General features: G+C 42.8%; 2 protein-coding genes across 5 annotated transcripts in view; both read left to right on the top strand.

Moving 5' to 3' along the window:
- LOC147240430 (nuclear factor of activated T-cells, cytoplasmic 1-like) overlaps nucleotides 1–3,358 on the top strand; it is a 40,587-nt gene extending 37,229 nt beyond the window's left edge. For both annotated transcript variants that reach the window (XM_086193914.1, XM_086193915.1), the window contains one exon: nucleotides 2,919–3,358. In XM_086193914.1, coding sequence (XP_086050040.1) covers nucleotides 2,919–2,974 — 56 coding nt within the window. In that variant the 3' untranslated portion in view covers nucleotides 2,975–3,358. The remainder of the gene's footprint in view (nucleotides 1–2,918) is intronic.
- A 5,296-nt stretch (nucleotides 3,359–8,654) lies between these two features.
- Nucleotides 8,655–14,418, top strand: part of LOC147240426 (uncharacterized) — a 51,027-nt gene continuing 45,263 nt past the window's right edge. For all 3 annotated transcript variants that reach the window (XR_015111281.1, XM_086193753.1, XM_086193755.1), the window contains exons 1-8: nucleotides 8,655–9,051; nucleotides 9,796–9,852; nucleotides 10,124–10,184; nucleotides 11,577–12,474; nucleotides 12,630–12,712; nucleotides 12,992–13,049; nucleotides 13,420–13,494; nucleotides 13,653–13,768. The gene's annotated coding sequence lies outside the window, so the exon portion shown is untranslated. The remainder of the gene's footprint in view (nucleotides 9,052–9,795; nucleotides 9,853–10,123; nucleotides 10,185–11,576; nucleotides 12,475–12,629; nucleotides 12,713–12,991; nucleotides 13,050–13,419; nucleotides 13,495–13,652; nucleotides 13,769–14,418) is intronic.

Genomic DNA, 14,418 nt, shown 5'->3' with positions numbered 1-14,418 from the left:
TGTTTATTCTGACCAACAGTCCCTTCTCGCCGGTGTCACAGCTGAACCACACCCCTTACCTCCTCAAAGCTCCCCGATTGGTCCAAACCACGGGCGGTTCGGACACAAATGTGTGACTTCAAGCCTGACAGGGCGGTTTTTAACGTGATCTTGTGTCAGAAAGTAGCTTTTGCTCACCACAGAGTTTAATTTCAGCAGTAAATTAAGATCCAATTTGATAATGCCACTGGGTTTCGGTAGAGAGAACCGGCGGTGATCCTAACTTCCTGGCTGGCCGAGAAAAATACATGATCCTGCTGCATTTAGGTCTGACTAACCACGAGCCTGGCAATACACTGGCAGAATCCCTTGTTATGCCGACAGTACTGTCACTGTACTCTTCTCTGTTTTCCTTCAAAGTTATAGTACTTTGTTAGCTTGTGTTTAACTGTACATTTCATTGACAAATATTTCATGGCCACTGTGAACCTTTTTGTGGCGATCCGGCCTTTTATATTTTAGTTGGGGCTGTACTTTGAGTTCTTCCCTCCGTTATTTTTCAGAATCTTATGGTGTTGATTACACATTTGTTTTGTTGTTTCGCCATGGCAGCCTCCCACACACTTCGAAACAGCTCAAGATTTCTCGGTGAAGAATTATTTCGAGGCACGTACACCCTGTCATCTGTTTTGCGATAGGAAGTGAGCGATATTTCTGGAAGGAAGCAGCAGTGCCAGTGCTGGGTCACTGAGGAAAGGGCCGCTCTGCTGCCTGTGATGGAAATAAAAGAAAACAAAATAACAGTCCATTGTGTGGAGGGAAATCTCGAGTTTCCAGGCTGCTTTTTCAGACTGGTCCAGTCAGAGGGAATTCCTCCCTTGGTCTGCTGGCTCGGCCTCTCGGGGCCAGCCCAGGAGTCTTCCCCTTCCTCTCTCACGTTTCTCATCCTTCTTAGACCTGAACCAAGAGGCAGATTTAAATGTTAGACGTTAATTAAAGAGGACGCGGACTATCTCTTGAAGCAATAAATAAGCTTACAGATGTAAAGTAAAAGCTGGACAAGAAAATGTGTCGCTGTCTCTGTTGATTTCTGCGGATTTTTTTTAATTTTCAGCCTGCCTGTGGATCCTCCTCCGGCAGCATTAGAACACAGCTGATAAAAGCAGATAAACAAGCGCACCTGGATCCTTCGCAGGTGTTGCGTCATCTCTCCCGATGAAAACAATCTGGGCCTTTCACGTATTCAGCTATTCTGTTGAGATTACTCACAAGTGTGTGTCGCTTTTTATTTGCGCTGGTGGGGAAACACCAGAGAGAGTTCCACCCGTGAATGTTCAGATCACCAGTGGGGGAAAAAATGATTATATGAAGGTGTCGCTCAGTTATGACCACATGACTCGGCGGTGTCCTTTTGAGGACGTTTAACAGCACCAAATTTACCGGGCTGGTTCGCTCGCATCAGCATGCTTTCAACTCGACGCTGAAATGTCCCCCGCGGAGGTGTGATGAGTCCACAGGAACACAAGACATTCACGCTATAGCCGCTCCATGGCTGCCGGATATTTAGATACATAAATATGTCAATTTAACTGTTTAAAGCATTCAAATCGTTAAAAAACTCAAGAAAATTAAAGCGATACTACACCCAATAGGGAAGTAGTATGGTTTTTCAAGTACTTTGATAAAGAACACGTGGATTATACTGGACAGTGCTCCTAAACTCTGCAAATGGACATTTTAGGGCTTTTTTGTTGTTGTTGTTAGTCATTAGAAGCCGTGGGTCTCCATTGACTTCAAGCTAAATCGACAGGGCTGGAACTCTGCAGTATGGAGTCACAAAATAACAACAACAACAACAAAAAAAACGAACGGAAGAGAAGAAAACCATCTTTTTTCATGAGAAGATGAAAAGGCTTATCCAACTGTTGAGGTGGCTTTAAGACATCTTCATCAGCTTGACAACACAGTCTTTAGAAAAACTCACATAATGCAGCACATTACGGAAACACTGCAAATCCCGTGACACAACAGCAGACGTGTTTGTGGAGAAAACGTAGAAGTGACGAACACGTCAAGAACCAAGAACTCTTAGATTTGGTTCATTTCCCATCTCTGACGTTGGCTTCAGCAGCGTTATGAGACGTGCTTTGGTCACAAACCGCGGCACAAAAAAAACAAAAACAAATAAACAAGCATGTCCACGATGATTTAATCACTTCTCTCTGGAAACACTTCCAGTGGCATTGAGCTGAATTGGTAGTGTAATGAGCTGTGGGAGTTTTCGATCACCGGCCTTGCATTACCCAGTAGATTAAAATGTGTTTGTTTTTTTTTGTAGTCACCATAATATAAACCTAATCAATATGAGTTTGCAGCTTGTTGTGCCACAAATATCAGATATAAGCCTTCACCGGAGATGTTGCATGGGTCACATGTTGCAGGCAGGAAACAGGACATGATATTTTATGACATATTCTCTTTAACCCATCGAGACCTGACTCAATATATGTTCTGCCTCGAAGACCCGAGGCAGCCTTTGCATGCTACTCCCTTTACAGCCTGGTTTGACATTTACTTCATTTTAGGTGTGACTGACTTTTAAAGAGTATTTATTGAGCGGGAGGGTAAAGGCAAATGAGTGTACATTGAAGCCAAAGGGCTACGCTTCCAAAAGAAAACGTTTCAATTTATCTACAGAGGCTGAGAAATAAAGGTCTGGGTGAACGCTGACGTTTCTATCAAGTTTTTCAGGCGTTGCCAGTCGTGTTTAATGAGAAAAGGTTATTTTAGACTCTGGTGCTGCTGTGAACATATGATAATTTCCTACAAATTACAATACTTTGGTGTCACACAAGACACATTTGACGCTCGACTGAATGTGGGGATCATTGAAATGCATCCGATAGACCAACCATCCTTTTCTCTCTTTTGTTTTGCAGTAAATGAGATCATCAGGAACGACCTGTCGAGCATCTCCGTCCACAGCCACGCGTAGTTTCCCCTCACCGCCAAAAGGGACATAGGAAAAGGAAAAAAACAGAAGGGAAACACGGAGCAAAACTGACCCCATGCTGTGCACGCTCGGACTACAGCGTGCAGGAAGCAACAACAGGAAATGCAAAGAGAACAAATGTAAATGTCTTGCCCAGATGACCAGGGTCCAACACGTGCCTTGTTTTTTCATATATAATTAACACCTTTACACAGATTTTATCCAAGGAATAAATCCCGAGACTGACTTTTTACAAACAAAAAGACGCCGAGACTGAGTTGTGTTGCAAGCAAACAAACCTGCCACCCTACCACGACGTAGGATTTTAGGGGACCAAGCATTGTTTTTGTATGTCATTTTTTTGCTACCATTTGTAAATGATTAAGTGCCTATGTGATATATATATATATATATATATATATATATATATATATATATATATATATATATATATATATATATATATATATATATATATATATTAGTATCTGCAGTGTTTCAGTTTTGCTTTTCAAAGAGACGCATTTTTTAAAAAAAAGTGCCTTTTTGACCTGAAGCAGAAAGATGTGGCTTCGCAACTTCAACCTCAAACTTAAGTTTTTTTGTTTGTTTGTTTTTTTTTAAAGTAAGTTTATGTAGCTGTTTGCTGAAGAGGGGCTGCTGCAGCCACCACCAGACAATTATGGTGTTCTGTCAATGCTAAAAGGTTGTGTAACAGTTGCACAAATAGACTCTACAATCTCACCAAGCCATGTGTGTATCTACTTGTCACACAACAGTAACAGTCAAACGCAACCAGGATGTGCTTCATTTCCTGCGAGTTTCATCTTTTTCATTTGAAAGAGCGTGTTGTTGTTGTTGTTGTTGTTGTTGTTGTTGCTTTTTTCCCCTTTCAAACGCTACAAAGTCTGGTTTTCAATCCTGTTTGGTTTGTGTGTCTTTACGGACGTTTATTTGAAGAGATTTACCTTTTTTTTTATGTTCAAAGACAAGAAGCACTTAACCACAACAGCTGTGGTGTCACTTAGTTATTCCTTTAAGGCAACACAGCTCCGTCACTTTAAGTCACACAGCGATTGTAGAACCCATAGTTGATACAGTTCTTATATCTTTTTGCACAGTCAGTCAATACAAAGACATCTTGTGTTGTAGTTTATTTTATATATACATATAAACAATATAAACTCAAAATCATCTCAGATTTAGCGAAGCTTGACTAGAAGAAACTGCCTGGAAGCAACTTAATATGCAGGTTAACTTTACTCTCCAGAATGTAGACAAACATTCACTCTTTGTGATAGAAAAAAAACGAAATCCAAAGAATAATTTACCATGAGCAGCAATACAAGTACAAATTCTTGACGTGTGTTATTGTATGTTCATATTTATTCTCTTAGCATGTGCTCTGTTTATTCATGTTTTATCAGCTTCTTTTACATGGTTACCTACATACGTATTTGTTTGTGCTTTTACAGCAAAATTGAAGGCGCTTACACACACACACTATTACACACAAACGCATGCACGCACACACACACAGACACACACACACACACACAAATGCTATATATTTATGAGTCTTAATCCATGTAACTGAAGGGCATAAAAGAAGCCAAATGTTTACTGAAGACTTCATTGTGAGTCTCCATTATTCTACTTTGTGTTCTATTTTGTGTACGTGTCAATAAATAAGCCGCCATCTCTCTATGACCTGCGTGTGTGAACTTTAAGTATAAATCTATAATCCTTTAATATAATGTGCCGCCGTGTTCAAAAGATTGTCCCAGCGGAGGCTTTTTTGATCAGATATTAGCAGCGGCGGCTATGAAAACACATTGTGATTGACAATAAATCCATCATTTTCTGGACAAACTGCATCCAGACACTCAGCCAAGCATCTCAGAACACGTCCCTGCATAAAGAAATGACAACTCATGGCACCCCCTCTTAAACAAAAATAGGAGCTACGTAAAAGAGACTGTTGTCCTTTGAATTTTAAGAATCTGCTATTCAGCGAGCTAAAGTCAGATATGGAAACTACTTTGCATCAATGACATAACACAAACCGGTGTCATGTTTTCCTGAAGCTCCTGAAGAAACGTTACATAATTAAAAAAAAGTTCAATATATCCGTGTATTTACTCAAAGCGACTGTCACATAGTGCAGGAAAAAAAAAAATCAGGACAGAGGAGATGATTCAACCGATAGGGAAGTACATCAAAAACACACCCTGTGACAAATTTCAAGATCTGAAATCACCCCCGTACGCGTGGAGGCTTTTTCTGAACCCACTTTTTTTTTTTTTTTCATGAATGCTCCTCTGGAGCCGTGAGCTCAAGCGCCAAAGCAGGAATCAATCCCACATCCATTAACCTCCCATCCATCAACGATGCCTGCGTGTCCACCTTCCCCGCATCATGATGGTTGACTCTTTCACTAGAGATCTGTGTGAGTTTAGAATCTCTCTCTCTGTCTCTCTCTCTCTCTCTCTCTGTCTCTCTCTCTCTCTGTCTCTCTCTCTCTCTCTCAAATAGATCTATCGATCTCACAATAATTCCGACACTGTAAAACAATTCCAAGCTCAATCTTCAGTCTGGTTTCTGTTACGTAACCACGAGCGTGCTGCTCTCCTCTGACGGCTCTCTGAAGTTACACTGACACCATGCGGTCTGCAGGATTCCTGCATTGCTTTAAATGTACAGTGACTCTCAGGGAGGCTTTTGTTGGCGCAGCTGCTCCTGCTGCAGCCTGACCTCCGCTGGCGCTGGAGCTCCGCTGTTATGACAGTCAGGCGTTTGACCGTCGTTTTTTTTTTTTTTTTGGTCCTTGGCTGCTTTGCACCTGCTGTCCGTCTCTCAGGGAAATGAAGTGCCATCCGTCTCCTGTCAGTGGTTGAGTCAGCAGCTCATTCTCTGGCCACACCTGAGCGGCAGCGGCAGCAGCAGCAGCTGAGCACACCTGGTAAGCGCTGAAATCACGTGAGAACTGTGAAGTTGAGGGATGACGTGCGAATCAAAGTTTATTTAGAACAAGATCATTATTTAAAATGTACGGAGCACCACCAGTGCTATTCAGAATAATAATAAAAAAACAAAAACAAACTAAGAGTAATTACTTTTTTTTTGTTCTTTTCAAATAGACGTCTAGAGTCCAGTACCTATTTTGAATTATTTTATGTATTTCTCAATCTTGACCACACTGGCTTTTTTTTTTTTTTTTTTTTTAGTATCGTGTTAAATCTTTTTAATTTAGCTCATGAGTCAGCGCGCATCAAATAAATGTTAGTAATATGAACACCGCCAGCACCAGAAAACAGAACGAACAAATGATTCGGTACATGCAGGGAGGGTCTAAAGGTAAGTCAAGGTTTTACACTTTGTTGTTGTTCCTATTTTCACTTCTCTTCAAAAAAAAAAAAGTCTTTGTAGATTCAGTGGATGTATTTGAAATGTATTGGTCTTGTATACTTTGTTATAAATTGACGAATTAGTTTAACTCCGGTGAAACATGTGGTGTGTGGAAACCCACACTTAAGTGCTACAATAATAGTTCATTGAGTTTCTGCGCTTGTGATGGAATTCAGTCCCCCAAAAGTCTAAAAACACAAACAAGAACAAAACAAAATGCCTCTCCTGTCTCTTTAGCTTAAATGACTTTGATTTTTTTTTTTTTCCAAGAACCAAAACTTCTTTTCTCTTCACTTTAGTCAAAGAAAAGTTCTTGATCATACCCTTAAAACTCTTTCAAGACGTCATTTTATACCAGAAAAAGTTTGATCGCACAACTGGGATCATGTAAATTCAGTGTTAATGTTTCTCGGGCAGTTTTGTGTCTTTCAGCTCTATAAGGATGGTGAATATTTCCAGCAACGTGTTGCACAGCCAGGGTGAGATCCAGATCTGCGCGACTACACCCGCCCACCTCGTGGCCCTCTCCATCTCCGACTTCCTCGACTTTCTCGTGGGGCAGCCGGTGATCGTGATGCTTCTGTGGGTCATCTTCACCTCCGGGAAGACCGTAGACATCCTGAACTGTAACCTGGCTCTCTTCCACAACTGCCAGTACTTACTGTCCATTGTGCATTTCATTTTCATGTTTTTACTGTCACCTCTTCAGCATGACGTCCTTGTGTTTTTGTTTGTGTTTGCACAAATGGGAGGCCCCATGAGTTTGTGTTTTATCTGCCTGGAGCGCTACGTGGCGGTGATTCACCCCATGTCCTATCCTTTGCTGAAGAAGTACAGGTGCAGGGAGGTTTGCGCCGGTGCTGTGTGGTTCTTCTCCGTCACATTCGCTTTTGCAAAGGTGTGTGTGGGGGAGGACAACAGTTCCTCACAGGACGGGTTAAGAGACCTCCCTTTTTGCGTGATGGTGTGCGCGGCTTGGCTGATGTTGACCTGCACCTTCAGCATAGCGAGGACGCTGAGGCAGGTGGGCCCGGGGAGAGACGTCCTGCATCCCATCAAGAGACGAGCTTTTAAGACCGTCTGTGCCACGTCCACCCTCACTTTGTTTTTTTACATCCCAGTAACTACACTGCAACGCTTCATGTTCACTAATGACTCTGTATATATGTGTCTTGTCACACCACTGTGCATGTCTTTTTTATCTGTTGCAAGTATTGTGCATCCAGTTTTTTACCTCTCTACACGGGGGAAAATATTGACATGCTTCAAGAGGGAAAAATATTGCTCTTCTTCTGGTTAAGCTGACAACATCCATATATCTTGTAGAAACCATTCACAAACTTTCAAGAATTGAGTCAAAATAAATACAATTGTGAGAAAATAAAGAGTAGAAATGTCAAGATTTGAGAATTAAATCAACTCATCTGGTCCGATAAAGTATATAAGTGTATATACTACATATTGATATGTGCGTGTTATGTGGGGCATGACAGCACAGCAGTAGTGTTGTTTATCTGATGATGTCATGTTAAGAAGAAGAGAGGCTGCTAAAGTTCTAAATGTGTCCCTCCATCGTCGTCTTCCGCTTATTGCTTATGAGTAAGGGTCGCGGGGGGGCTGGAGCCTATCCCAGCATCAACGGGCGAGAGGCGGGGTTCACCCTGGACAGGTCGCCAGTCCATCACAGGGCCAACATACAGAGACGAACAACCATTCACTCTCACATTCATACCTACAATCAATTTAGAGAATCCAATCAGCCTAGTCCCCAAATTGCATGTCTTTGGACTGTGGGAGGAAGCCAGAGTACCCGGAGAGAACCCACGCAGGCACGGGGAGAACATGGAGACTCCACACAGAAAGATCCCACACCCGAGCCGAGACTCGAACCCAGAACATTCTTGCTGTGAGGCCACAGTGCTGACCACTGCACAACCGTGCAGCCCTAAATGTGTCCCTGCTGCTGCTGCAAATTCAGCTGGGAACTTTTAGATTGTGATTAAGAACATGTTGTTGTAGCATATAATTTTTTTTCTTGGGGGGGGGGGGTAATTTAAATATCTATTTCAATTGCTGATGAACAGAATGTGGTTCATGTTTGATAATTCAAAAGGGTGTAAAACATAAGACAGTTTGCATATCTGATGCTAAACGTGTTAGCACAGCAAGCGCCAGAACGCCTCAGACGAACGCCCGCGAGAGTTCAACAGCTCTTGAAATGGCGGCCGTCGGTTCACTTCCGGGTCAGGTGAGGATCCCTCTTCGTCGATACTGATTCCCTGCTTTCGAAATGTCATACCAAAACCGTCATGTACTCAAAAAGTATACTTAAATCCGACAAAGTTTCGAGTAAATCTCAACGGTACGCATGAATTCGGACGTCCCTGCTTCCTATTGCTGGGTTGTTACCAAGCACCGTTTTGGCGCGTTACACCGCCGCGTTGCATTGTGGGAAATTTTAGCTTGGCTAGTGTCCATCAATCCATAGTAAGAAATTTGTCCGGAATAAGAATGGATAGCGCTTACTATTGAGTACATACGAATGTTGACGACGCGCTAAAAATGTCACATACAGTTTTTGCATTCTCAATAAGGTGAAAGTATGGCATTTCGGACGCAGGCATCGATTGTTGCTCAAACGTCTCCCGGGAAACTGTGCTTCCAGTACTCAGGTAAGGCGTTTAATTTGAAATTCATTTCTATTTTTTAACGGCAAAACTTGAAACTTATTGCACATTTCACGAAGTCAGGACTGACAACGTACTTCACGGACATTTAACGACGTAGCGTTAGCAACGTTGCTACCTGAGACTAACGACCTCCTCACCTGGTTTATAACTGGACAGAACCAAATGTTATTTTAAATTATATGAATATATAATTTATAATTATAACAATAAAGAATAAACAGTTATTTACACTACTGACTAATGTATGTATTTTTTTTAATCAAAACAAAAGAACTTGAAAGCCTTCGGCTGCCGGAAGCTCCTCGGAAATTCAAACATGTTGAAAAGTAATGAGGAAAAATTATAAAAAATAGAAAAAAACAAGACTTCGTGAATCCAGTCGGTTTCCAAAATAAAACACCAACAAAACAAAGAAAAACCAGACAGAATCAGGACATGATGCAAACAAAAACAAAAACCAAGAAAAAAAATCAAGAGAATTGGAGCAGGTAAGGGAAGACAGGCAGGCCCAACACAAGAGGACTGATGTAAACAGCTGTGTCTGCTGGAAAATAGTCTTCAATGGCGAAGCATTGACAGCCAGAACCTCCACCCTTCACTTCTTGATGGAGCAAAAATTTAGGATTATTATTGTTGTTGTTTTTTTGCATCAGTTGATTCTTGATGGAAACATGTGGCTCTCAGAAGCAGCTCCCTCTTTTTGAATATCTGTTCTCTTCTCCACAGGATCAGCTGGCTCAGTCCCAACACACACTCCAAGAGACAAGATGCAAACTGGAATTGGTAAATAACAGTAATTGAAGCGTGTTGAGTGACTTCCTCTCAATCAGCCCCCAGAGTTAATTGCTATGTCCTTCTGCACAAACGTTTAATGTGGGAAAGTGAAACAGTTGCTCCATCACTCTGATACTTAGTAAGTTCTCTCTGTCTCTCTCTCATTCACTCACTCACTTACTCACTCACACACTTTTTAGGACAATGTTAGGTCTGGGTTAAAGCTTGAGGTGTTTGTTTGTCACACAAATGAATCCCTTGTCTCTTTTGCCACACACAGGAAAACCAGCAGCCCTACCAGAGCAGGCAGCTGAGAGGGAGGAGCTACAGCGCCTGCTCATGTAATGATACACCATGTCTGTTCAAACGTGTTAGCACCTCTTCCCAGCGGTTAGCAGGGGTCCAAGCCTGCCTGCGCTAACCTATATTAATCACTCAGACTTGGCTCAGTTTTAAAAAGTTACAGAAGTGAGTGACTGTTTATTATTGATGTTGTTTTATTTTGGGAGTCAGAAGGGAAGCTGTTTCAAGCTGGAGGAGAAAAAAAATCAGCTCACTTGAATGTGAACTCCTGCTGTATCGTGAGGTTTGCATCCATCCAGCATCATCCAACAATTGAACTACACTCTTATGTCTCTGACTGGATTACAACTGTTCAACTGATCTGGGTCCAGATCTGTGTGTGTGTGACTGGGGCCTCCAGGAAGCGCAGTACTGAGATTAAAGTCTAAGAGAGTCTAAGGGGGGTTAGAGGGGATGTGAGGGGGTCCATCAGGGGTTTAAAGGGATCGGGGGGGGGGTTAAGGGGATCTAAGTGGGTATGAGTGGATCTAAGGGGGTTTGAGAGGATCTGAGATGACAGTCAGATTGACAGAGATACAAATCAGAGACTCCTAGGGGCACTGCACTGGACAAAGGGCTGGGGCATGTAATGACACAATTGGATGTCTGATGTTTTGTGACATCACATCACCCATGGTCCCAACCCTCAAACAATGTTATAGACTGAGTTATTCACTCCAGCGCTGGGGTGCTACACAGGACCACCCTTTTAATAACCACGGCAGCTTGGTTGATACATTTGGAACAGCTTATTTAAATTCTGAATAAGAACTTGCTCGCTAGTTTACAGGGAGGTGAGACTTTGATGTAGTCATTCTGCTTTTCATGCATCTTGTAACTGGCCTGTGCAGGGTTAAATATGTCCTGGACCAGTTCGTCTCATATCCAACGTGGAGACATTTCCCATCGTGTGTATCATTTTATGGTTTTATGAGTCATATGAAACTACAATGGAGGAGGCCCTGACAGACGTTTACCGGCAGACCAAAGCTGATGAAGTGCTCCTCCTCAATCAGATAGAGCAGCTGGAGGTTTCGTGTTCCCATGTGGACAACCAGCACCTCCACTCTTCACCACTAGATGGAGCCACAAATTAGGATTATTGCAGTTGTTTGTATCAGTTGATACCTCCGTATTTTTCTTCAACACAGCAACTGGCTCAGGCCGAGCAGCTCTCTCACACTCTCCAAAGGCCAATCAGAAACTGGAATCAGTGAGATTCCGCTCTTTGTGGTTTGTAATAGAAGCAGTTGGTATATTTACATTATTAAAAAAAAAAAGTCTGATTGACTTTGAACTTGGTGACTGGGTTTTCCAAAGCTACATGTAATCATCATATATATTTTTTATTTTTTCAAAATGAACCCCCAATATCTAACGTGTCCCAACAGCACTCTTCTACCCTCCAAGAGGTGATTCAGGATCTGGGATTGGTAAGTAACAATAAAGTTAGACTTGGATTAAACCTCAAGGTGTGTGTTTGTCACACAAATGAATCCCTTGTCTCTTTTTGCCACAAACAGAAAAACCAGCAGCTACAGAAGTCTGTATCAGAGCAGGCAGCTGAGAGGGAGGAGCAACGGCGCCAGCCCATGTAATGATACGCCATGTCTGTTCAAACCTGTTGGTGCCTCTTTACAGCAGGTGGGAGGGGTCCAAGCCTGCGTGTGCTGGGAGCCACAAATGTAAAGCAGGGTTGCTCCCTGCAACAGCCTTTCACAATCACTCAGATTTTTTTATTTTGTGAACTGTCACTTTAAAGTGGCACTACAGCCTTAACTGGGAGTTATATGAATGAAAATGTGCAGGAATAAACGATGTACCCTCATGATAAGAAATTGCTTAAAGAACGTCGATAGTCTTAAAACTGCACGAGTTACTCAGGCTGTACTCTTCATGGCACCTGTGCTCCTGCAGGTCTGACTTGCATTATGTCCACTGGGTGCTTGGTTTGACTTGAGTCCATGTCATACCTGCTCACAGGTCTGGTGGTAATTTAAATGCTATGCCAAGATTGTATTCTCTTTAACTGTCGTTCCAGACTAGCCAATGCTGAGCGGAAAATCGCCGAGGACAAAGCAGATGAGGTAGCTAAACTGCCACAACAGGAAGCTGTCAGTCTGCCAGCAGGAAGTGAAGCCACTGCAGGACTGTCTGGCTGCATCCCAAGAGGACCGTGTTCAGCTGGGCAGGGAGCTGGTCCAGCTGCGACAGGAGAACACCAAGATCTGCATGGAGATGCACAACATGCGCTTATCGGGATCACTGGTGTGAGACAACGTTGCACAAGTAAGTTGAGGCCACCGCCCCTGAGAATGGTGGACAAGAATTGTGCAGAGATATTTAGGAGAATGGAATAATAGATATGATCAAAGTTTAACATTGCTCATGGATGTGAGACTGTTCATCACTTGACTTCCCCACTCTGCTGCACTTTCCTGTAGGCAGCACCGCAGGGACGTGGATTCCTCAAGGACCTGAACCAGAAACGGGCTCATATTTTGGATGCTAAACTGTCAGATATCAAGTAAGAAGCGATGAGGGATCCAAACTAGGAGCTGAGGAATGTGATTTGTGACTGAAAAACTAAAAAGTTGCAGGTTAAAAATCTTTGTAATTGCACAGTAATGCACTTTGAAGCTCATCTGCTGTTGCATTTGAAACTACTGAGAAGGCAACAAGTTTAAAAATGCTTGAACTGGTTTTATCCTCTGTGACAGAACACCCTCAGCGAGATGCATTGGAAATACTGAACATGTTGTAAAACAATGTTTTTGTATTCATATTTTGTTTCTATTTCTTACAGGAAAGAGTGGAACCAGCACAGGCAGTATTTACAAGAGCGAGCTGGTCAGTTTACTGAGGTTTGTGCAGCACACAAACATTGGTGTCCCCTTATAAAGGTCACAACAGCCTGGACGCCATCTCTGAGGCCCAAGAGTGTGTTTTAGTGTTAAATTTGATTTTGATGTATCACAAAAAGGTATATGATGAGGAGGTATGCTGCAATAACTTCTCTGCACTTCACTTAAATGTTTACTGTAATGACAGTATCTCATAATAATTAAAAATGTTGCATTGTGTAGCAATAATAGCGAATTGAAGACAAAACCAAAGTGAAAAGGTTTCACAGCTGTTGGGACAGTTTACTTTTGTTAAAACTGTGATCAGGTCAAAGAAAGGGGTTTAACAGTGGCAGAGTTGTAATCTAATTGTTTACTTGTGTTTGTGCAGATTGACATGCGGCTCGCTGATAGCGAGGCAGAGAACTTGGAACTCCAGTAGAGGCTGGCGCTGGCAGCACAAGTGGTAAGATACGGCGATACTTCCTGCCAAGGCCATCAAACTGTCAGTAACTCGTCTGTCCTGTGCAGAAGCGTCAGTGTTTGCCTCATGGGCCACGTTACCATATTCAACAACTAATCAAATGTTTACTGGACACTAACTGCTGGCCTTTCCTACCACAGCTGGCTACTCTGGGTGACGGGGAGACAGTCAAGTCAGCCCACCCTGGGCCCTCAGAGCTCTTCATTCTTGCTGCTGCTGCTGTTGGATGTTCTGCCTCCCAGCATCCACCTGTGAGGTCTGTTGCCCTGATCCCCTTTAGCTACTTGCTCTTTCATTCCCTTTAACTCATTGGCTGCCAATGATGTCTGTAGACATCACTTTAAACATCTTCAGAGGTCAATTATGTTTTCCAACGGAGGGAACTGGGGAACCGTCTGACAAACCTCGTCAGTAAATATCAGGCTTCTCAAACAAAGAATGTACTGACAAACTGGCCTTGTAGTTGGCAGTGCCACTTGGGATGGGAGATGAGCATAGACGAGAAGAAGAAGAAGAAAAATGATCGATATAGCTAGATATATGGATACGGGAGAAGAACACGTTGCCAGCGAGACATAAGGTGGAGAAGTAAAGGCAAGTCCTACAGACTCTCTGTCAGCAGTCGCAGTAGTTCTAGTAGTGTCCTGATCATGGGAACGGAAGGAGATCAACACTGGCCAAGCGGAGACAGTCGCTCACAGCTTGTTTCACCACGGCCCGGTTCAGCAGAGAGTTCCAGGTCAGACAAATTTCGGGAAAACTGATCTGGAGTCGTTGGGTGCGTGGTTTGCCGTCTGGATCAACCGGGAGCAGCAAAGCTCCATCCCCAGATGCTCCAGGAGGACACGAGGGAGGTAAGAGCTAACTTATATTGTTTTGATTGCTTTGATCACTTGATGTGTTCCT

The sequence above is a fragment of the Aulostomus chinensis genome, chromosome 22 (assembly GCF_037954235.1).
Source record: "Aulostomus chinensis isolate RoL2024-O1b breed Wild chromosome 22, RoL_Achi_v1.0, whole genome shotgun sequence".
Taxonomy (NCBI): Eukaryota; Metazoa; Chordata; class Actinopteri; order Syngnathiformes; family Aulostomidae; genus Aulostomus; species Aulostomus chinensis.
Note: the sequence above shows the minus strand (reverse complement) of the source record. Positions and strands in the feature narration are given on the sequence as shown.